The sequence below is a fragment of the Sparus aurata genome, chromosome 3 (assembly GCF_900880675.1).
Source record: "Sparus aurata chromosome 3, fSpaAur1.1, whole genome shotgun sequence".
Classification (NCBI taxonomy): domain Eukaryota; kingdom Metazoa; phylum Chordata; class Actinopteri; order Spariformes; family Sparidae; genus Sparus; species Sparus aurata.
Genome location: NC_044189.1, coordinates 12,477,359 through 12,501,474, shown reverse-complemented (window position 1 = coordinate 12,501,474; position 24,116 = coordinate 12,477,359). Strand labels below are relative to the sequence as shown.

General features: G+C 40.1%; 2 protein-coding genes across 3 annotated transcripts; both read right to left on the bottom strand.

Moving 5' to 3' along the window:
- Positions 1-2,312: 2,312 nt before the first annotated feature.
- On the bottom strand, positions 2,313-14,224 carry recql4 (RecQ helicase-like 4). 2 transcript variants are annotated; one of them, XM_030409618.1, is made up of 28 exons: positions 13,629-14,224; positions 13,432-13,465; positions 13,248-13,345; positions 12,833-12,979; positions 12,543-12,694; positions 11,111-12,239; positions 10,947-11,029; positions 10,744-10,843; positions 10,317-10,482; positions 9,945-10,055; positions 9,180-9,347; positions 8,998-9,090; positions 8,755-8,891; positions 8,402-8,485; positions 7,980-8,168; positions 7,704-7,886; positions 7,381-7,576; positions 7,039-7,232; positions 6,793-6,876; positions 6,323-6,460; positions 6,122-6,226; positions 5,658-5,907; positions 4,765-4,894; positions 4,420-4,580; positions 3,967-4,144; positions 3,661-3,814; positions 3,455-3,563; positions 2,313-2,619 (listed from the first exon to the last, which is right to left on the bottom strand). In XM_030409618.1, the coding sequence occupies exons 1-28, from the start codon at positions 13,710-13,712 to the stop codon at positions 2,498-2,500; spliced, it is 4,779 nt and encodes a 1,592-aa protein (XP_030265478.1). In that variant the 5' UTR covers positions 13,713-14,224; the 3' UTR covers positions 2,313-2,497. The 2 variants fall into 2 exon arrangements, with proteins under 2 accessions (XP_030265478.1, XP_030265467.1); XM_030409607.1 differs by having other exon boundaries at positions 5,658-5,910; positions 13,629-14,222.
- A 1,190-nt stretch (positions 14,225-15,414) lies between these two features.
- cndp2 (carnosine dipeptidase 2) lies at positions 15,415-23,526 on the bottom strand. The gene is made up of 12 exons (XM_030412942.1): positions 23,293-23,526; positions 21,724-21,801; positions 21,266-21,409; positions 20,980-21,142; positions 19,603-19,691; positions 18,338-18,538; positions 18,132-18,216; positions 17,856-18,016; positions 17,591-17,755; positions 16,820-16,961; positions 15,964-16,111; positions 15,415-15,628 (listed from the first exon to the last, which is right to left on the bottom strand). Exons 2-12 carry the CDS (start codon positions 21,781-21,783, stop codon positions 15,562-15,564), a joined length of 1,425 nt encoding a protein of 474 aa, XP_030268802.1. The 5' UTR covers positions 21,784-21,801; positions 23,293-23,526; the 3' UTR covers positions 15,415-15,561.
- Positions 23,527-24,116: the final 590 nt, after the last annotated feature.

Here is a 24,116-nt window from a genome sequence, read left to right as displayed (position 1 = left end):
ATCACGTCACTGAATCTCACTCTGGGGCCGGACTGTGGTGACAGCTGTTATTGAAGTCTATGGGACAAGACACTGCACCATCAACATGATTTAGAAGCTGTTATTTCTATGTAAAACAGTGACATAATGTTGCTTTAAAGCATGCAAATACGTTCAAGGGAAAAGAAATGAATGATTGCATGAATGCGCAAAATACGAGACCTCTAAATAAATTCTCAGTTCTTCCAAAAAAAATCTGCAAAGAAGAACTCAGAGACGTTTCGGTCAGAAAAGCCCAGTAAGTGAATCGTAAAACCGACAATGGCTGTATTCCATTGAGCTGCTTCAGTTTCAGGGTCTTGATGACGTGCATGTTGACACACCGTTACACCTGAATAGAACAGAGCCATAAATAAATATCTGCTGTGACAAAGACCTCTCGTGGTGAGTTTCAAGGAGAGACCTGCTCCACTTCACCTTGTTCAAGATAAAACATCCAACCAGGAGTGAATGCTGTTGACTCTAACCCAACCTCTTCCAGCAAAGGCTTGTTTTTTTCTTTTCCCGGTTTCTCCTGCAGTTACAGCTTGAATATCATCAACTGCAAGCTTCTACCAGACTATTAATAGCCAACCAGAGAAGTTCAATCTTGATGAAGTTAACTCATCTGTAACATTCACAAGGGCATTCTTGTATAAATATCACATCCACTGAGGTTAATGGACAATGGACAGGTGACGACAGTTTGTTTTTTAGGACTGCGAGACAAAGACTGCTCAGGTTCATTAGGCGTTGGTCATTCTTAACTTTTTATGACATGCTGTCAGAGCCACAGCAGATATGTAAAAGCCAGAGTCCACTGTTAAAGGGCACCTGCTATGCTTTCTAGTTTTTTTCCCCTTTTTACTTCAGTGTGTCCTTTTTTGCATGTAAAAGTTAAAAAGGTTCAAATCTGCACCGACAGAAGCTCCTCTCCCCCACAGAAAACACTGCTCCACAAACGGCTCGTCGCTTTTAATTACGTGACTTTGTGACATCACATTATGTCACAGAGTCAGATAGTAGATTGGGGGAGGGGGAGGGGTCTTTAAGAGACAGGTGCTAAAACAGACAGTGTGTTTACATGACACTCAAGAAAACCGAATTACTGTGTTAGTATGACTATGAACGGATTTTTAAGATGCATGTATACACCTTAGTCTGACTAAAATCGGACCGGATCGGATTTCTCATAGTCGAATTAAAGCACCCAGATTATTCGATTGATAGTCGCATTACTCCAGCATGTATACGTTCCAGCGGATCGGATCGGATTTTGCGTTCTGCGCAGGCGCAAGATTTTTTCCCCGGGGCCGTGAGCCGGAAGTAGACGGATGGCGGCAGCGGCGTCTTTCCTCCGAAATCACTGCAAGAAAGAGCGCCATTGTGCCCCTGGTTTGTGTAATTATCATGAACACCATATACGGAATGTACAAAGATGTAGCTTCGTCTTGCTCTTTGTACGCCATCTTTCTTGAATGCCGAGGCAGCTGGTGACGTAATGAGGTCAGCCGGAGGTAACCCTGTTACCACTAGTTGAAATGGGTACAGCGCCACATAGCGTACCGGGGTATGACATGCTCCGGCCCAATAATCTGGTTTTCTCACCGGCATGTATACTCCGACAATTGCAGTTGTCTGATTGAGGAGCATAGTTGAACTATGGCTGTAATCTGACTAAGCTGTGCATGTAAACCCACTGAGAGTTTCAGACAGAGGATCTTCCCAGGATGTACCAGGCTCCGGTGCCCCTCACTTTGATAAAATGTCAAACTGGAAAAACATGGTGAAACTACACGCCACATTCACATTGACAGTAAGATATAGATGTGCAGTCTCAGAACTGATCTTGAATTAACTGTAGTGACAGGATCAGCGTACTTATTCCACCCTTGCTTTTTTACAGCACTGCAATACAAATAAAGTTTTGTAAATGTTCATAATTCAGACAGGTCACGCGTCAACCTGCTGAGGTTGAGTAAACACTTACCAAAGATGAGAAATTGAGGAAAATCCCACACGTGACTTCAGTGACTAATCATTACACAGATTTTCCCCATCACAAGATCTTCCCATCAATACAAGTCAATATTTGCCTTCCTCCCCTCTCCTACATTTACTTCCTCATACCAGCTCATTTCTGGGTCAAGGCTTTTATTTGCTTTTGAGTCCATGATCTAACAAAACCCACTGAGAACAAGATAACATACTTGAGACAGAAGAGATATCAAAACTAAAAACTTAAGATACTGTCAATAAAACAGTAAAAAATAAATGTCCTGGGAAGACCAAGCTAGAAAAATAGATTTTATTAATTACAGCCTTACTAAGCACACATATACATTTTTACATTGTGGAAAAACATACAACAGATTAAATAATTAAACATGATGGAATAAAAATGACACGAGGTGCAAAAGAATCCATCAAAACTGTTCCACAGGAGTATGAGTGTGTGTGTGCATGCACTTTCTGACAATCATTTGAAGCGAATGATTTCCTGTGTCGCCAGTCTGATAAGCTGGTTGAAGTCGAACTGGATGTACTTCCTCCAGTAGCGTCTGTCCCTGCCGTAGGTTTGAGCCGGATAACAAGGACTCCCTGAAACAGAGATTTGATTTCAACTTTGGACGATGGAAGTTGTGAAATGAAGCACATATGCTGATCCACAACTGATAATTTAACTTTAACACCAGACTAAGATTACTGAAACTTGTCCAAGACTTCTGTCCATTGTTGTCCTCTTGCTTGGACTGTCAATTCTTTATCAAGACAGAGACTCATGATGAAATGAGCCCTGATTTTCCCTTCCTGATTTGGTCAAAAATGTGGTTAGGGCTTCAGTTGGTAGAATTAATTAGATATCCAATTATCAATTCAGCATAGAAGTTTTCCTAGTTTTAAATGAGCTTCGGGGGCTCACAGGGGAAACATAAAAAGAGCAGGAATACAGAAGACTTAGGAAATAACAACAAAGCTGGTGTAAGCTATCGTTTCACTGGACAGCTGCTCTTTGGGTCAAGGGCTGGTGAAGATGTGACCACACCTTCTTAAGACAACATTACTGCCAAGAAAACAATGTCATAACCAAATGAAAAGAGGAGAGTTGATACAGCTTGAACCAATTTAGGAGAGTAGCTGAAAAGTCAATATGGGAGAGAACACTAAATGTTTTGTATGTGTAAACTGAGAGAATATGATGATACAAATGTTTAGTTTTTTCCACATTCTACTCTCTGTGTCCAGCTTTAGGAAAAATCAACACCGTCAAGCTCACAATGTATTCATTGATCCTCTAACACCCTCTAGAGGTTAAAGAGTCCTGTTGGCGTTTTCACTGGATAACCTGCAGCCTGGTTTAACAAGCTAAGGCACTGAATTTTGAAATCTGCATGTCCTGCAGTGTGTGTGTGTGTGTGTGTGTGTGTGCTCTCACCTATGCCATGAAGGATCCGAGCAACAGCTCTTCCAGAGAATTTCTCATCACTCCGGTTGGCGAGAAAACTCCTGATATCTGCTCTGATCTGATTCTCCCAGTCCAACAACTACAAACGATAAAAAACACACAGGTAAACAACAGGATTCAGTCTGTTTCAAACACAAATCCAGCTGAAAACTCCTGGTAATAATCCTGTGTTTTACGTTGTATTTGTTGAGCTCCTCAACGTCCAATGGTGCGAGTGTTTGGCTTCGGTCCCGCCTCTTGTCGAAGTACTCAGAAAGAAGGCTTTTTAGGTGGAGGCTGCGACTTTCATCCAAATCATCAACGCAGGATGACACATGGAGAAATGCAACACTGCAACACAGGACACAAAGTGATGCAGACGTGCATACACAAGAAGATACATACAAGAAAGGAGAACAATTTAATTTGAAACATAATCATTTCCAGGGTTTTGATACATTTAACTGGAGGGTAAAAACTTCAGCTTTACTGTATCTGTGTACCTTTTGAAGGCCTTAAAGCAGGCAGTCAGCTGGTAGAGCTGCGTTCTCTCTTGGTTCTGCACTCGATTGTGAAGGAACTCACACACTCGGTCCATCTCCACATCGCTGAGGTCGCCATAGGAACGGAAGTAAAAGGATATGGAGGAGAATTCAACCTGGATGCCGCTACGTCCGCCAGCTGAAACACAAATATTTATGGTTGTCTTTATTCTTAAATTTCTACTTCTTTCACTTTCTATTATCGTAACATTCACAGAAGACAGGGGGGAAAGTACAATGCAGAAGAGACATCTTTTTCCTTCTGTGTTTTTTGTTTCTGTGTCCGTGTGGATTCTTGTTTATAGGGTTTTGAAACTTACACACCATGACAAACGAAAACCTTTATTAGCAAGAGATGCCAGTTAAAGAGTCGGGGCTGCTCCGAGCTCTGTGTATTCGTCAAACTTATATTACCAGAGCTCCACTGCAGCTGTCGGAGTCCTCTCTTGACAAGAGGGAGCTGCCATCCCATAGTGTCCGCAACCTCAACAACATCAAACTCCACTTGATCACATGACTCCACTCGCTCGCCTGCCATCCGCCGTCTGGCCAACACCACCGCAACCGGGGGGCAACTGTGGAAGGTAAAATAAGATTAATCGGACAGGATTTTAACAGTTTATCTTTGTCATTTCCAATATATAACAAGAACCTTGTTGTTCTAAATCTTTATATAAACAAAGACATATTTGTGCACACATAGTGCAGCCTGGCACATTTACAGAGATCTATTCTAAAAGAATAAGAGACTTTTCATACATTTTGGTGATTTTCTGGAGCTGTCTTGGTCCATCATAGCAGCTGATTTTACACACAGACAGCGTTGGGTGGAGAAGCTCAACAAAGCGTTGAGGATGCAGCTCCAGATAGCAGAGCAGCGTTTCTACTCCTAATAAGACACACAAAAGCAAAGAAAGAAGATTTTCAACAGGTGTTCTTCTTTTTCTGTTGTTTCTCACTGTATTTTTTTACATGATTTAGTGCATTTGAAGTGTCAAGGGCACCAAAGTTCACGTCATTCTGAATGAACTATAAGCAGGGTGCGTACAACTTGAGCTAACAAGTACATTCAAGCTAACTAAACCAACAATGTTCAGAGCTCTTTCGAGGTCTTCAAAGTCTTTATCATCACATCTAAACTGTTTCTATAACTGTCACTGCAAAAATTAAGTTTACAGAATTGCTTTCAACCTACAGTATTCAATGTAGATTTTCACTTGGTTTATTTTATCAGCTATTTATATTAAATTTGCAAAATCCTTCATGTGTGGATCATGAGCTAAATTCCAGAGTAAGGTTCAACAGAGGACTTGTCTAACTTGTCTAACTGTATCTATGAATGCCAAGAAAAGATCTTTCCTTTTCTTGAATCTTTAAAAGGTTGCAAAGAATAGACAGCCTTTAAAATATTTAAACAAACAACAAAAATAGACACGTTTTTAGAAGAAAAGTGTTACTAAACAAAGAAGGATATGTGTATGATATGATATATGGACGCAGTTTTTTAATAAAACTAAACATGCTTTCCTAATTACTGAGAAACATGCCTGGTATATGTCTCTGTTCTCTCACTTATATCATCTATCAGTACATCTATTTTTATTTTTATTTGATTTATTCATGTACATGCTCTCATGTGCGTATCCACTTACCTTCCTCTGTGATGTCCAGAGCCTCCACAGTTTCCTGGATGGGAATCGCTCTCTCGTGCGTGTGACACACTCGTTCTCTGGGCCAGTAATTACTCTCCTCTTCCTGGTCCCTCAGCCAATCCGCCTGCTTCTTGGAACCATCAGCTTCCTCGTCTTGAATTGTCTGCTCGCCTTTCACCTCCCTCTCTTTTTCTTCTTCTTCATCTCTGTGTTCTTGGGGCGGTAGCTCAGCTGCATCGGGATGTGACGCCTCCTTGTCGTAAAAACAATATCAGACGATGTATTAATTCTGTCAAAAACCCTGTTTACGTTTACATATAACCTCATAAAAATTTATCTTTGCTAAAATGAACCAAAACTTAGTGTAAAAACTTACTTCCTTCAGTCTTAACTGTATTAGAATGGTCTGTAAGGCTAAAGCAGAAAGATTAAAAGATATCAGACTATTTTCCCCTTTTAATTACCTGTACAGTCGATGGCACCAGTGTGTCCTGCTGAGTGTGAGGGTTCAGGCCGCTCTCCTGATCACACATATCCATCATTTCCAGCAGCTCAGAGTCTTCAATGTCCTTCACACACAGACAGTCTTTATTTTTGTGGAAAGTTTAAGTTTTTTGAGTGTCTTTAGTACCAGCTGACACATACAAACACACAGGTAGTGTTACCTTTACAAGTTCCTGTTGTTTCTGGTGTATCTGTTTACATTTGCAAGGAGGAAAAACTTTCTGCACCAGTTTCTTCACCGTGTAGTAGTCAACTGTGTCCGCATAGATGTGACGACGGAGCTCATGGAGGTCTCCACCCTACACACAGACACAAATGTGTTATAAATGTATCATACGGTGGTGAAGGTGACAGCACAAAGAAAAGACAATCAGGGAGCCACACAGGAAGTAAAACAAAGATGTAATGCTGTAATGAACCCATTTTAAATTTAAAAAAACCTAAGACAGCTTACATAATATTTGAATTCAAATACAAAAGTGTCTTTAAAAGTGATTTAAAAGATGGTCCTCAGGCAGGTCATTCCACAGCCGAGGAGCCCTGACAACAAACGCTTGGTCTACAATCCATCACTGAAACTGCAAAATAACTAAATCTAGGCTTCAGTCTAGCCAGACGGTTAAAGTGTTACCTCAGGGTCCAGAAAGAGGTGACAGTGTGCAGGATCTCCATCTCTTCCTGCTCTCCCAATCTCCTGAACGTAGCTCTCAAAGCTCTGGAAGATTTACCAATAAGGGAATACATCAAAGAAGAGACTTGGACCCTGGTTCTACACAGTATTTTGGTTTAAGTTTTAATATCTGACTTTTAGATCAAATGCAATCTATCTGACCAAGTATCCGTGGCATTTTAAGCTGAAAACAACATCATTACCCACCTTGGGCATGTTGTAGTGGATGATACCACGGACGTCAGATTTATCGAGGCCCATGCCAAACGCCACAGTGGCCACCACGATTCTGAGCTCGCCGCACATGAAGTTGTTCTGAACCCGACGGCGCTCTGATGCAGACAAGCCTGCGTGGTACGACTCCGCCTGCCATTTCAGCGGTTTACGGATCTTCTTCCTTGCTAAACAGTAGAATGAACACCGCAGACGGAGACATTGAGTCAGAGAGAGAGAGATTGTCGTTGTTGTTTTTTTAGTTTTATCTCTTCACTTGAATGAAAAACAAACTAGCTTTTAATCAATCAAAAATATAAATCATTTAGCCCTCACCCAGGTCTTTCTTTTTCTGCCCTACAGGGTTGTGTTCTGTCCTGCTGCTGATTTGTTTGTTTTCTTTGACCAGCACCCCCTGTAGGCAGGTCCTGAGCAGCGCCGCCACACGAACCGTCTCCTCTCTTCTGGTGCAGTAGACGATGACGGAGTCAAGACAACCGAAACGGTCACCTTTTAACAGCGATACTAAAGCCTGGTGAGAAAGAGAAAAGTAGGAAAATTTCAATTATTTCAAGAGAGACACAAACATACAGCTTTTCTCCAGCAATCAGAAACATTTAGACTCAGCATAATTGAATTAACATCTCATGACACATCACCTGATCTTTTTCTCTATCCATGGACACAGACAGATACAGGTTAGGAGGCACTGCTGCAGATCGGACCGCGATGCCATCTTGATCAGTGATGTCCAGATGTCGAGCGATGTCCAGAGCAGTGGACAGTGTGGCTGTAGCTGTGAGTCCCAGCAAGCACTGCACTCCCAAACGCTCCCTCAGTACCTACAAACACATCACATTATTTATCACAGTCGAGAACAGTCAGGTCAACTAACAGTAAAGGAACCCCCGATACACACACCGTCCTTAACCCACCTTACAGAGTCTCAGGTAGCAGGGTCTAAAGTTGTGTGACCACTCTGAGACACAGTGAGCTTCGTCTATACAGGCAAAGGCCACAGGAGGGAGCTCCTGAGCAGATGGCAGACACCCAGTACCTGAACCACCTCCACCAACCAGGGCCTCTGGGGAGAGGAGCAACACACACACCTCGCCTGATTTCACCTGGAGAAACAGTAGACCAAGAGTACTCAAAATACTGTCAAACATATTGTAGCTTCAAGTCAAGTTTCAAGATTTTTCCCTTGCATTACAGTACAATCAGAATACCTCTATAGAGTTTACAGAAAAAAGGGAATACTGCATGATTTATTTTTTAGATTAAATCTATAAACGAATGAGATGACAAAAGGTTTGGTTCCTGAAGCCTTTCTGAAGACTCCTATTGCATCCGTTACCTTTTCTATCGCAGCTTCTCTCTGTTTCCTCGTCATGTTGGAGTGAATACAAGCTGCCTTCAGATTGGCTGGCAGGCCAGACAGCTACACAAACAAGAGGAATTCACAACAAAATGTGTTAACTGGATCACTGGTCAAAATGAAAGGGTTCATTTGCTCTTGACTTTTGATTATGATAAGCAAAATGTTGGTCGTATGCGGGTTAACACAGAGAAATGTGATGAATGAGAAAATCAGGTCAGCTCAGCACTGGTCGCAATAACAGCTCTCATCTTATAAAGATTACTAAATAAAAGTGGAATGGGATAAATGAAATCTAACACCATATGAATATACTAAAATGAGGTGATTACCTGGTCATCCATTAGAGAGACAAGAGGTGAAATGACCAAAGTGATGCATTTTGATCTCTGTGCATACAGGTAGGCTGGGAGCTGGTAGCACAAAGATTTACCCATTCCTGTGGACAACACTACGAGGGTAGAGAGACCTAGAGAAAAAGTAAGAGAGAAACATGAATATGACTGAGATTTTAGGTGTACAGATGTGTGTGTTTGGTGTGTGTACTCTACTGTCCTGTCCTGTCCTGTACATACCTGACAGGATCCTCATGATGGCCTCCTCCTGTCCTGGTCTAAATGACTGGTAGCCGAGGTCTTTCAGAGCTGCATGCACCCCGGCAGGTGTTTCTAAACAGACACACAAAAAAAAGGATTGAACAACTGCGCGGTACTTCCTTATTTTTGCCAATGTATTCAATTCTACAATAGGTGTTTACCCTGGACTTTCCCATCATCTGTGAGTTTATAAAGTGGTTCCACTGGAGGTGGAGCAGCAGGACGTTCATAGTCAGGACGAATCACATTCAGCAGCACCTCATCTGTAGGGTTCATGTACGATCCCTTTTCTTGGCACGGCTGCTCCTCGTCTATACTGGGAGACGCCCCTGGAACACGCACACATCAGGATTTACACGCGACAAACACAAAAACGTGATACTGCAACTAATATTTTATTCTTTTTGTATTTAATTCTTTTTAGTTTCTCCGTTTCTAAATCTCCACTGTCATTATTAGTGCTAACATGAACGGATACATTGTGTCGGTATCTGTGTTTAAACTGGCCATTTTAAGACACAATAAACAATCAAAAGCATTCTTAAAAAACAAACAAACATAGATTTAATTCTATAACATTGTTTGTGTGAATACTGTCTTGTTGGTTTTCAGGTCCATTGTCATGGATTTAGGGGGACCCATTGGCAGAAATATAATATAATATTCATAATGATGTGTTCATTAGTGTATTTTCACCTGAAACTAGGGCTCCATTGTGTTCTCGTTACATTACAACGAGCCTTTTATATCTACAACACTAAATCCGACATACTGGACGTCAAGTGCCATTCAATCTTGTAACACAAGCAGACAAATCTAAAATCTTCGTGAGGAAACACTAACAGTACTGCCCACTCCCAAAAAAAACGTGTTAGTTGAGGTGGAAAGCGTCATCCTCTAAACAGACATTAAGTTCAAAAGTTTACCCAGCGGCTGCGGTCCCAGCGTCCCGGTTGCCCTGGCAACCTCCTCCAGTGTGGGCAGTTCAAACGGCTCCTCTTCAGCAGGTGGGTCGTCGGCAACAGGACGAGGAGGGGCTGCAAAAAAAAAGTTCGGAAGGTATTTGTTGTTCATCAATACAAGCAATTCTGAGTTTATGTTAAGTATATATGTCTTAAATGCTCTCCCCTGAGCAGAATATAAGATAAAGTGTGATCCTAATGTGTTCAGGCAAAGAGGCTTTAAAACAATCACAAGAATTTAGCACATGACACTATAAAAGGATCTGTCTCTTTAGTTTTTTCATGAAGACAAATTGAACAGGTGTTTATTTCTGAATATGCATCACTGTCTATTACCTGGTCCTTTGCAGTCCATGGCCCAGTGTCCAGTCCCTCCACACTTGTAGCAGGTGTCACCCTGACGACTGAGCCCACCTCTGAATCCACCCCTCCTTCCTCGGCCAAAGAATCCAGCACCTCCACCAAAACGTTCGCCTTTCAGCTGGAACTTCTGCATGTACAACTAATAAAAACACACACACCTTAGATTTGTGACAGACAGACATACATTTTGTATTAAGATGGTCCAAAAGTCACGTGAAATCGGCTCCATGGTTTAGATTTTAAATCGGGACAAAAGCAAACAAGCATGTTGTCAACATGTTTTTCATGTTTGGTTTTATTTAATTTAGCAATAAACAAAGCTGATTTAAGAGATATTTCACACAACAAAGAAGTGTAAGACTTGTGATTCTGCATGCTCAGATGCAAACACAAAACTCACCTGTTTGCGTAGACCAGCACCTCTGAGTGCATATCCTTTCACGTGAGATTTCTTCTTCAGATTTATCTTCACAAAGTTACCCTCTGCGCCTTTCACGCTTCTGTATGAATAAAATAAGTTGGGGGTTTTTTTGTACATAGGCTACAGACAGAGATGGTTCAACATTATTTTACAATCCTGGGACTTGTGTGGTCTGACTGTACCTTGGTTTGACAGGTTGAGAGTAATGCATTCTCCTTGCCGCAAATTCCTCTTCTAAATCTCCAAACAAGTTCTCCTGAGGAACCTGAATGGGAAAAATACTGTATTCAACTAATTTGCACAAAAATAATACATACTATGCTGAGATGAAAAGAAATATACTTACCTTTTTTGGTTCTTTGGTTTCTTTATCCTCTCCTGCCTCTCCATCTTCATCTCCCTTTTTCTTGCCTTTCCTTTTCTTCCCTTCTTCTTGTGCTTGGCTAGGGTTTACATCCGAGCTCTCCTCTTTCTTTTTGGCGTTCCTACGCCTTTTCTTCGCTCCACCCTCCTCTACTGTCTCCCCCTCCATGTTCTCTCCCTCTCTCTGCCTTTTCCTTGCTCTCTTCTTTGTACCTTTGGATTTGTGACTAGTTTCAGTGTTGTCATCTTCTGGCATTGGAGGTGGCGTCAGTCCTCTTTCCATCTCCTCCCCACCCTTCTTGTTCCCTTCTTCTTGTCCTCCTCTGCTCTTTCCAGTGTGTTGCAGAGCAGGTTTTGGTGCACTATTGCTGATGATTTTGTCAGTAGAAATGCTCTTAAAGCCTTCATCACTTCCCAAGCCCAGCGGATTATTTCTTTCTGCTTCTGCATCCATTCCTTTTTTCCCTACTTTTTCATCTCCCTGTATTTTTCCTTCTGTTTCTCTTTCACTCTCTCTCTCTCCACTTTTCTTCAGATCTATCTCCTGGTTGCCTGCTCCAGGAACCACCTCAGCCTCCATCTCTCCAAAGACCTGACACCTCTCGAGCCACTTCCTGTCAATAGAACTCAGTCTGCCGCCAAGAGAGGGCCTTCCTCCGATGCTACTTCCTATACCGCCTCTGAAACCTCCAGAAACACGTGGGCTTCCTTTAAGGCCAATTGAAGTTCCAAGATCTTTGGAACCAAAACCCTTATGTGGAGTTCCTAAATTTTCAATAGTTTCTATTTTGTCTCCTGAAGCTCCTACACTTTCATTTATTTTTTTTGTGGCTCCCATATGTCCCCTTGGAGTTCCTACTCTATGTGGAGAAGAAAATGATGACAACAGGACAGAAGATCTGGCTGGAGAGGGAGCTAGACAAGAGGAATTTGGATTTTGTGAACTAATAACTTTACTATTCTTACTACTAAGGTGAAGACTACTATTACTGTCAGCATTTGCCAGTTCTTCATGAGACTCTTTGACAGGTTCAAATGGTTCAAACTGATCTTCAGGCTCCAGTGGATTGACAGTGGGTGAAGCCAGGGACCCCAGGCAAGTCTTTACTCTTCTGTGAACACGAACACAGAAAACATTTTAAAAAACGCCATTACTGAACATTGTGTGTTTAAATGGCTTCTTGGGCAAAGACAATGCAATATTTATATCAGCTTCTTTGTTTACTAGTTTGTTTTATCACAGTAGAGGTTGCTCAGAATATCATAACTGCATATAGCTGCCCACTCGGTTAGACCGTAAAAATGTAAAGAAAATATGCAGCATTTAGCAAAATAACCTGTATATATTCATCAGTGAATAATGTACTAAAGTAATTATGCAGCTGATCCAAAAATAACTATTTTTATCTACTTACTTTGGTAAAAAGGGGCTGGATTCAGGGTCAGCAGAGGTGATTTTGGCAGCAGCAGCAAAGGGGCTGTTAATCTGTCCAGTTTGTGCACCTTTCAGCGAGTTCAGAGGCACCCGACCAGGAAGGACCGATTTCTTCAGTGAGACGGGTCTCTCCTGGAATGACAAAAGGAAATCACAGCAACAGAACCAACACTAAACAAATCATCTTTAGTCTGAGCAGTCAGTCACTTTATCCGTTCTCAACGGGGAAGCCAAAGTTTTTCTCTCTTAGTGTAATGCGGTGTGCCTCACCTTACTCAGTGTAGCCAGGTTGTTTTTCAGCTTCAGGCCATAGTACTGAGCAGACGCCTTTAAACTCTCTCTGTCCTGAGGTGTCAATTTGGGAGAGGATGCAGGCAGTGCACCGCGGTTCAGATGGGAACCCCAACAGTCTGTCTCCTGAGTAGATCAGGAAAAGGCAGAGAAATACATACAGTAAGGAACAATGGGTTAAAGGATGGATGGGTAAAAGATAGACTGATAGTGTTAGGGAAGAGATTCAAATTAGGGTGTTATTAGGAGAAACAAGCAACTCGATTATCGTTCAGATATGCGGGAGTATAACGTTTTGCTCAGAAACAGTTATATTAACGCACAATAACATAAGCACGGACACACCCACAGTCATAAACACAATTATTTTGAGTAACTTCTGGGCAGTGTTGACCTCAGCTGTAGATCTGGACTTCTCAGCATGTCCGCTGGCTGCATCACTGCTGCTATTCTCTTTGGCCTGTTTCAAACCTCGGTATTCTTTATACAGCTCTGGAATTAAGACATACAATGCAATATGTTTAAGTCACCAAACTTATTTCCACTTATCTCGTTTGCTAGTTAAGTACTGTACTCACTCCTGGTGTCTTCTGGAGCTTCATCAATGTCCTCCTAGGAATTAAGGAGCATCGTACTAATCAACTAATATGAAGGGAGACAGAACCACAACAACAAAAACCCACGCAACATGCAAACAACATGTCTTGTAATTGTAAATCAAAGCAGTGAGCTGCTCTGTTGCTGTTGGTTAACTCTCGGTTAGCCTTCAAATTACCTTGTTTGGTTTCCTCTGGTGCTCTTTGACAAAACCCTGCTCCCAGGTTTTCAGCAGCAGTTTTACCTCGTTGTAGCGATCCATTGTAATGTTCACTACAGGGTCGACACTCCTTATCTCACCGTCAGTTAACTTTAATTCAACTTTACAGCATTCATATTGTAGCTAGAGCATCACGTCTGACAGGAGACAGCTAGCTAACATAACAGCAACATGACAGCTAGCTAGCTAACGTTGTAAACACATCGTTACTGCTGGCATTTTATCACAATCTGTATGATTCAAAGTCACCGTGAGTCCCCTTTTTCTTGTCTCTTCAGCTCTAGTAAAGCATATCAACTCAAGCAGCCGAAAAGTGAAAAGAAGACTGTTTTAAAGGGCTTTCTTCCGCCGTGCGTTTGTGTTGTTTATGATTTTCCCGCGCCGGAAAATGACAACTCGTGTTGCCAGGTTTCTTCCTATATCCCCCACGCAGTCTCAGAAAGTATACCATTCCGTTTATGCACGGACTTAATTCATGAGGTGAGAAACTTTACGACGGATTGAGAACATATTGCTTATAGAGATTAAAATAATAGCTTTGTGTAGTTGTGAAACTTTACAAATTATAATGCTTACGTTTAGGGTTAAAGGAGGATTGAGCCATGACAATATCAGACACCGGCGACGTGCAGACTCTTCTTAAAGGGACAGTACCGCTAACTTCCAACTCAGAGCTCACATTGCTTGAATGTTATGAAATTGCTCGAGGGCTGAATGAAACGTTAACAACGTTTTAGCAGAACGACAGGTCATAGTCTGACACATCTCCCCTGCATTTCTGTCAGGTGGTATAAAAGACTTTTCACTATTAATCTAATATATACCGTGAATCCTATATATTCATATTTTAACATCCTTGTGCAATTCATTCTTGAATCCTGTGCAATCAGGCAATTTCTATTTATTTTTTTATAACCTAAAGTTCAGTACCAAAAACTATGTGTGTTTTACAAATATGGGTGCAATTATGTTTTTTTTTTCATCCTTGGTCATATCTGTACGTAAAAGGCAAATAGTGTGTACAATCTTATCATTATTAAAGCAACTTAGTAAATTTACTAAAGTACTTTAAGTGACATTTTTAAGTATGTGTACTTTATTGATTGTTTCAATTTGATGCCAATTTAAATGTCTACTCCACCACATTTCAGATGGAAATATTTTATTTTTACAGCACCACATTTTTCTGACAGCTTGCAGGTACTCTACAGATCAAATTTTGACATAAAAACAACATTTAATAAGCTTTTAAATTGTCTTGTTAAACATTCACCTAATGTCAAGTCGAAAAACATATAAATGTATGTAGCATAAGTTTTTTTCTTCATTCCAATTTACTATATCTTCACCCCTCAAGTTGATCTTGTGACCCATTGGAGGGTCACAAGACCTCCTGTCCTTCTAGTTGGAAACCACTGGACTAAACTGCAGACAAGTAGTTTAAATAATCTTCACCTCAAGCAACTACCACAAGAAAATGTTGTTTTCACATCGATACAGCACTGAAATCTGATGTCATTTATACTTATAAATGAGTGAAAGGGGACATTTTACTGCAGAAACCATACTTTTACTTTCGGTACTTTAAGGACATTTTGCTAATGATAATTTTGTACATTTTATTAGTACTTTATTTCAAAATAATAAAAATCACCATATAAAATTTTCACACCCTGCAGCTCAAATTCATTTTTCAGTTCCTTGTAAACAACGTCAAAACATCAATAAAACAGGAAAACACATGGTAACAAAGAAAAGCGCTTTTATTATTATGAGGCAGTGTGTATAAAACTATTAACCGTGGAGAGTAAATCATACAGCTGTGTCTCAGATAGTGAGATGAAGTATAATGTTATTACATATTTTACATTTTTCATGATGAGAAATCACTTCATTCCAGCTGGGAAACCTCGTGGAAGTATGCACCGAGCATCTTGGTCCCCTGAATGTAGTTGGACCTGAAAATAGAAAGATGAAACTGTGATGAGCTTCTTCAAATCGTAGGATAGTCAGTGGTTCATTGTGTAGATTATTCATAAAGAATTCCAGTGGTTGCATCTCATTTTCAAAATAACAGTTGGGAAGAAAAACTTAATCTGTTCAACGTAACTAAAAACAAAATGTGGAGTTGACAGACAGCATTTAAAAGCCCTGAAACAATCTTTCCTTTAGCTTTCATAATTGATTGATAGTTTGTTTTGATGCTTATTTACCTCCTATAAGGAACTTTCCAAGCCCCCTCTTCTTTCAATCCCAGTGATTCAGATAGAAAAGTAAAAAAAAAAAAAAGTACCTGTTGATCTTCTCATTCTGGGAGTGAGCTCCATCATCAGAGGATCCTACAGGGAGCAGCATGACGTTACGTCCTGTGGCCTCCTGGAAGGTCAGGGTGACGGGGATGCTTCCACCCTCGCGAGTCAGGTCAGGCTCCACACCGAAGACTGAGGCACAGCAAGGAGGAGGAGAAAATGTGATGAACAGTCGAATTGAACGAATAAAACGCTGCATTATTAACAACTGCAACAACAAAAATAGTTTCATCCTTACCTATTAGAACTCTCTTAAACCAACAACCTTTGTAGTATTTAGATCTAGGTTTTATTTGTGTTTTAAAGGTCAGAGATGGAACAACTGCAACAACAAACATAGTTTCATCCTCACCCATTAGAACTCTCTTAAACCAACAACCCTTTGTAGTATTTAGATCTAAGTTTTATTTGTGTTTTAAAGGTCAGAGATGGATTGTTCTCACTTCAACGGACACGAATGGAAACTATTTTCTACCTTTGACGTCAGTAGCTTGTCTTTCCAGAAACACTGGATTGATGCTTGAACAAATTATTTATGCTCCGAGTACCTCTTAAAAATTCCTTCAGCCTCCATTGTAGAACTCCATGTACATTAATACAACTGAAATTCACAGGCTTAATCACAATTGTTTCTTTGTGTATTTAGTAGCTCAAACTTCCTTTATTGCATGAAGAGTGCATTAACACTGAACAGAGGTAAAAGCATCGGTGTGAAAACATGACAAAAACTAGATATTACCCAATAATACCTTAAAAATAAAAACAAATGGTAATAGTAGTGAATGAAATATATATTGTTTACAAAACATATATATTATACTATAAGTCTTGCATCTGTACCTGTCTTCATGGCCTTCCGACCAGCCATGTAGTGCGGGTGGTTGAAGTCAGACACCCAGGCCTTGGCTCCGTGGCCCATGCTCACATTTAGTTTGTTAGGGCTTCCCAGTTCAGCAAACTTCTTCTGCAGGTAATCCAAAACCTTTACGAATGACAGAGAAAAATATGAGTAAAATCAAAGCACATTTGTAACAAGTTTGTGAGACCATTTGACATCTAAAAGGGACACAATTTATCGGTTATTAAACAGGCTGAAAATATTTTTGAATGTCATTTAAAACAAAACATTTCTTTTTCACTCTTATTCAGTCTCAATTATAAAGGATTATTTTGTACACACCTTCACAAACTTGCATTTAAGCAATGCTTTACCAGCCTTTTAATATTTCTATAACATACCTGTATTTAAATCTGTTAATGCACATTATTCAATGTGCCTCCCAACTTCTTATACATTACTATTCCTGGTTTTCTGCTGTGGTAAGCATTTAACAAACTCACAAGGGTCGAGGGTTATATATACACAATTGTTCTGATTATTGACAAGATTACGACATCATTCAGTGATTTATCTTCATGACGAATAGATCAAACATTGAACAAATTCAGAATCTGTAACTCTGTCTTACTTGGTAAATTTTTGTTGGAGAAGCAATATTCCTTCCAAGAAAGTGTGACTGAGTGAGTCAACCACTCATGCAAAGTCATTAAATTTAAAACAAAAGTCAGAGTGAGAAAAAAAAATCAGTGAGAAGACATTTCATGGCCTACCTGCTTCTCCACAACTTTGGGGTCCATGTCAGGGACGAGGCGGATGGAGAATTTGCCAATGACCTTGCGGGGGATCACAGTCTTGGCTCCAGTTTCTGCAAAAGCTCCCTCAATCCCATGAAGAGAAAGAGATGGGTATCTCCAGCGGTGCATTAGGATTTGTTCCTACAGGAAGACAAGAACAATACAATTTAAATGATGATGGATTACCATGCAGCTTTCCAGAGATTTCTATTTTAGAGAGATGGAAACATCAGTTCCCTGCCTTGCTGTCATGCAGCAGCTGTCCAACTCCAACGTCCTTGCAGTACTCATCCAGGTCAAATTCAATATTCTCATACAGCTTTTTCTCCTCATCTGTCAGAGGGGCCACATCATCGTACATGCCAGGAACCAAAATCTTCCCTCTTTTGTCTACCAGGGAGCCTGTTTAGGAAGAGACAGCCCAGATTAAAACTCTGATGTAAAATGTAAGTGAAGGTAAAAAAAATTAAACTTTTACTACCAGCACAACCAGAAAGCAGTTATCAGCTTTACTTGCCCATAAGTGCAATCAGGTCGGTCATGGCTTCATGGACAGAGCCGCCAAACACTCCTGAGTGCAGGTCTTTGCAGCCGCACTCCACCTTTAAAGTAAAAAATAAATTATGTTAATCCGATATCCATCAAGACATGCTGAGTACATCTGTGGTATTCTGAAACACTCAAAGTTTATAAATATCAAACAGCACTACAACCCGTCCTCACCTCCATGAAGAAGTAGCAGATTCCTCTCAGTCCGTAGGTGATGCAGGGTTTGGTCTTGCCCAGCCAATAGTTGTCAGAGATGCAGACATAGTCAACGTCTTTTAAGAAAGTGTCTTTACGAGCAAACACCAGTTCATCCAGGCCCTCCGATCCAGACTCCTCCATGCCCTCGAAGCAGAATTTGATGTTGATGGGAAGCTCCTGCAGCGTGGAGAGAGATTGGGAAAAAATGTGACTTTGTTGAAACTTCCAAATTCATTATCACCAGGCTATACTGTGCACAAGTTTAAATATCAGTGACATGGAAAGCCTACTGGGCATATTTCAACAGTTTGTCAGCTACTGTTTCAGGGAATACAGGTGATTCAAAACAAGAAGCATATGACGTGACTTGGTTTAATCATTAAGTGATGGCTAGATAAGACATGCAACATGATTACAGATTTCATCTACAGACCTTTGACCACTGATCCTGCTGACTGCTCCAAAGTGATCAACAAGCCTCTACTCCACTAAATCAGCTCTGTACTTCAACAGAGAGATAATTCATCTCTCAAAATGATGCAGAATCATCTTGGAAAATCACTCCTTGCAATCCACTCAACAATATCTAAATATTCTTTGTTAGTTTTTGTTAATTACCTGTTCATTTATCATTGTGTGTTATGAATTCACACCAGATATTCCTGGTATAAAAATATCCACATACTTTAAATACATTTTTACCCCACATTTACACATCAGTCTATTATGTTCAAAATCTCCTAAAAATGTACTCAGAGTGGAGAGAGCTACAGCAACAGGAGTCGTTGTCTTCCAAGACATCTCAGAAGGCTAGCCTTTAGAGAAATGAAAGTATGTAAGTAACCTACTATTATCAATCCATTCACCTTTTAAAGTCCTGAAATAAATCACCACACCTCTGTTGATTTCCACTTTGCCATTCAAACAACATTCCAGTCAGTAAATTCTAACCGGTGTTGATGTTTCCCATCACTGTTAAACCACACCCAATTTGCCAAGTCTATGAGGATGCAGCCTGGGCACATTTTTGGACAGAACATAACAAAACTAAAACTAAAATACTGTAGGTTTGCCATTGTAAAAGCTCTACAACTGGACTGTGATTTCACCAGCTCTTATTACTGGGGTCTTGTCCTCCATCACTGACAGTTCACACTTTTGGGATAAACTACTAAAGCACACCTGTAGCTTCAAGTACTTTACTTTAAGTTAGAGACAAAACGTTGGTTTAGGAGCATTACCTGCTGGATCTTCTGGTAGGCCTCAATGCAGTTGAACCAGGCCAAAACGGGACCCTTGTCATCAGTGGAACCTCTTCCATAGAGCTTACCTGCAAAAAGGAAACAGATTTTTAGTTTAAAGCCCTAAAGTTTTATTTAAATGAAACAACTTTCAAGTTATTCACAAAAAATTAGACAATTTTTTTGTCAATTGGAGACAATGATGACTTGAAGATTCGAATTGTGGAAGATGCATTAGCTGCTTTTCTACTTTTGGACTTTTCTATGTTGGTCTTGGTTTCCATCATGAAAAGTGGATGATAGGTCAGTGGTGTCTGTCAGCAATTTAAGTCAAACTCGGGATAATGATAAAACATGAAGTAAGCAAGAACAGAGCTGAACAGACAGGAATGAGACAGGAGGAAGTGATTGTGGTACTTGTCTGTCAGCTGACTATCACCAGAAACTACACGAGACCATGTGGGTACTGGTATTAGTCACATAAATCAATTAAATAAGAAAAAAGTAAAGAGGAAAGAAAAATCTTATTTATGACAGTGTATCGAAAAACTGAAGTAATCAAGAATAAGCCCCATAAACGTGCCTCACTCATGCAGGATGTTAGATTCTAAATCTTATCTTTCAAGTACAACAGCAGATGGGGAAGCTGACTGGATTAACTGGTGCTGACACACAACAGCACATTTAGGAATGCTGTCAAAATAAGTCTATACAAAAACACATTTATCATCATATAATTCAATGACTAAATAAAATGCTTCACTGGAGCCCCAAATAAAGCGGAACATATTACTGATTCCTGTTCAATACAACAGTGCACATCCAAGCTGACCTGTGAGGTTTGCAGATAAGACATGATTAAGAGCACGACTCAACCCTAACACATGAAGTCACTGGGTTGGACTTTGAAAATGTGTAGTGAACTGTGATATGATCACAAGAAAGCTGATAAAAGCTCAAAGAGCATTTAAACAAGATGTGACATGTAAGTTAAGTTGATGAAAGCAACTTCTCTGCTCACCAAAGGAAGACTTTTAAATAAATGATTCTGATACCAAGTTTTCAGTTTCATTATATTATTTAGCTATATGTTTCTTGAACTGTCCTCTCTGTTACTGCATCAGGACTGTTTTGGTCATTTATTCCTGTAAGATTTGATACTGTCATTTTGCAACGGCATAAAGGGAAGTTTTTTATAATTACATCAGAGTCTTTTAACAGAAACCTTAACGTAAATCCCATCAATTTTACGTGCCAAAACAGTACTCCCGCATACTTCAATAACAGCTAGTAAAGCTGTTTTATTTTGAGCTCATCATTAAAATCAACTCAGGGTGACTTTGTACCAAACAGAAACCGAAGCAGTTCTGCTCTCACCATCTTTCTCCACCAGAGTGAAGGGCTCTGTGTCCCAGCCGTCATCTATGTTGGCTGGCTGCACATCAAGATGGCCGTAGATGCACACGGTCTTCTTGCCAGGGTCGGACCCCAAACGACCCAAGATGATAGGTGGCAGGGGGATCTCTTCTCCAGAGGGAAGCTGCATGCACACAATAATAACAACGGTCAAATAAGGCAAATATTGTTGAATAAAAAAAACAATCAAGTTACAAAAATGGTGGTTGAATAGGAAAGGCAATGAAAAACCAATGACCATTCTGACCTTCTGTTTGCCGATGTCCACCAACTCCACGGTTCCCCCCAGCCTCTCAATGTCCTTGGCTGCCATCTCCATCATCTTCTTGATCTCGCCACGCTTCTCTGGCCAGGCAGACACACTCTGGACCTCCACCCAGTCTGCAAGGCGCTACGAAACAAGAACAATTCAGACACATTTTAATTTCATACAATCAAAATTACTTTGAAGCTGATATTTGAAAAGTGAGTGAGTGACTGTGTCTTAGCTCACCATGTCCCTACAAAGTTTTACAACAACTACAGTTAACATGTCACTGACACTTGGCACGCACCATAACTCTGAGTGAATGAGTTGCAAAACTAACACTAGCAATGATGATTTGATCAGGTGAAGGCAGACAGTTCGACAATGCTTAGCTGACCACAATAGCAGGACACTTACAATGAACTAGTATTTCAAAACTTCAAGCAGAATGAGCTCACCTTCACATACAGATCCTGGTGTTCGTCCACATACTTGAAAAGGGATGTGAGATGAGCCATGTTTGCGAGCGACAGGAGCTGAGGGTTGAACAGGCAGAATGGAGTGAGAGCCTACCTCACGTCCTTTGCTATCTTATGAGAGGACAAAACCACGCCCTCCTGCATTCTTGCTGACTGCGGCTGAATTTGCAGCTCCCCTCGGTCATGCATTCAATGCCACAAGAGCATATTTTAAACCAGGAAGTTGAGTCTGCGATAGTTTCGCAACAGTATAATCACAGCTGACTATGACAATATAAAGTAGAAACAGAAAAAAAAGGAGAAAGTTTCATCACAAAATGCTGAAGGTAAAAATACTGCTGCCTCTAATTTACTTACCAAAAGCTTTCAAAAACAAATCAGTACACATATCTTATTGCATGACTCTGCTGGTGTGTGACGCCTATGAAACACTGAGTACCCGCTGCTATTTTGAATGTAGCTCTTATCTTGTTCCTGTGTAATCGGCTTAACATTCCATGTTTTGAATACGATTGTGATCATTTCCTTTTTGCCTATTATCTATCCAAAAGGTAGACTGTAAAGTATTGTTCTTTTTTATTCTATTCTACATTTAGTGTCACAATGCCTGGTAAAGGTAAAGGCCTGTTTCAAAAATCTCGGTCAGCCATGAGCGGTACTTATATATTATAAGCTCTGGACTGAACATTCATACCATCAAGAAAGACTCTATATTTACATGAATATAAACAACTGAGACAAAAACAATAAATGCAATTGTGCAGCAGTAAATAATCAACACCCTTCTTTGAAAAAAACAGTATATATGCAAGCTCCTCCAAAGACTGCGGCATCTATACAGTTCTCTTTAACTGAACATCTGTATTTTTCTACTTCATCTTAATCGACTTTTGTAATCATTTGCATACAAACATACATATCCCCAAGGACAAAAAAACATTTCTTCTGTTAATGTATTTTTTTTCTCTTTTTATTTCATACTTATTTTGGCAATGCACATTTATATTTTGTTCTTTGTTGTTGTTTCTTTCACTTGCTCTGGCAATAAAAACATTTGTTGCCCATGCCAATAAAGCTCTGTGAAATTGAACATTTGATTTATCTACTATTTATTGTACTGGAAACTGCACTAGAGTCCCCAATTAGGACAAATCCCCAAATCGTGGACATAGCCTAAAGTTTCATTTTAATGTGGCTGCGTCATAATTTCCTTTTACAACATTACAGGTTAGCCACACATCAGTATTTTCATTGTAACGCTAAACTGAAACCAGGTTCTCCTGCAACATGACCAAATAATAGCTTTAAACAGGCCTGGAGTCACACAGATATCTAGCTAGCTAGCTGTGATAGTTAGTTGACAGCTCATCGAGTGCAATTAGCTTGCCGGCTATCTAACTAGCCTAAATATCTCCAAAAGTAGCTTACATCAACTTCATGCTATGCTAAAGGAGAGCTAGCATTTCCCTGACACATATTGCTTTGCTCATGTCTGAAACGTATAAACAGACATTGTAACTAGCTACATTTTCAGTTATAAGTACTCACTTCGTATTTATTGCCGCACAGCTGACGTCCACATGTGAGTCCTCTCACCTGACAAACACTTCCTGTCTTTCCTAATGTCGCTGACAAGTGTTTTAAAGAGTTGTAGCGGTTCTTATTACTGATCTACGCAGAAAGAAACACTAGTAGAGACTTCAGAACCACTGGTGAGCACAAAGTAAGTGTCAGTTTGACTGTAGTCACGGCGCAATGGATTGTGGGTAAGCGACAGATGCTTTGTCATGTTCATCCATATGGTCCAGAGACAGTGTGAAGAGGAGAGCGACCCTCTCTGACAAATACATGTATATTTACAGACAAGTGCTCTGTTGTAAGCTGACAAATAATGTTGCTGTAATATGTTTTGTTGCCGTTACTGCTTCTGTAAAGTTTTATAGTTTTATATATGGTGTTTTATCTTGATTTTTTGTTTGTCATGTTTTGTTTTTGCTTTTATATTGGCTGTAAACTGTATTAATTTGACCTTTAAAACACTTTGCAACCAAAAATTATCTTAATAAACCTCACCATAAGATCTTTTGAAACAAATGATTGGTTATGGTTTTGCAACACAAATAACTATGTATATATTGGGTCAGACAAAGGTCCTATGTATATAAAGTTAGAGTGTAAACAGTAAAACAATGACACTCATACACATGAGAAGTAAACATGATAAAGCCAAGTAAATAGATAAAACACATTAGGAAAAATGGTAACTCATGCTACAGTGTAAAAGATCAGAAAATGGCAATGCTGTATACACATTTTATATTCTCAAAGTCTACTGTTCCTTAGAGTATCTTGTTTGTCCTTTCAAGTCAGTC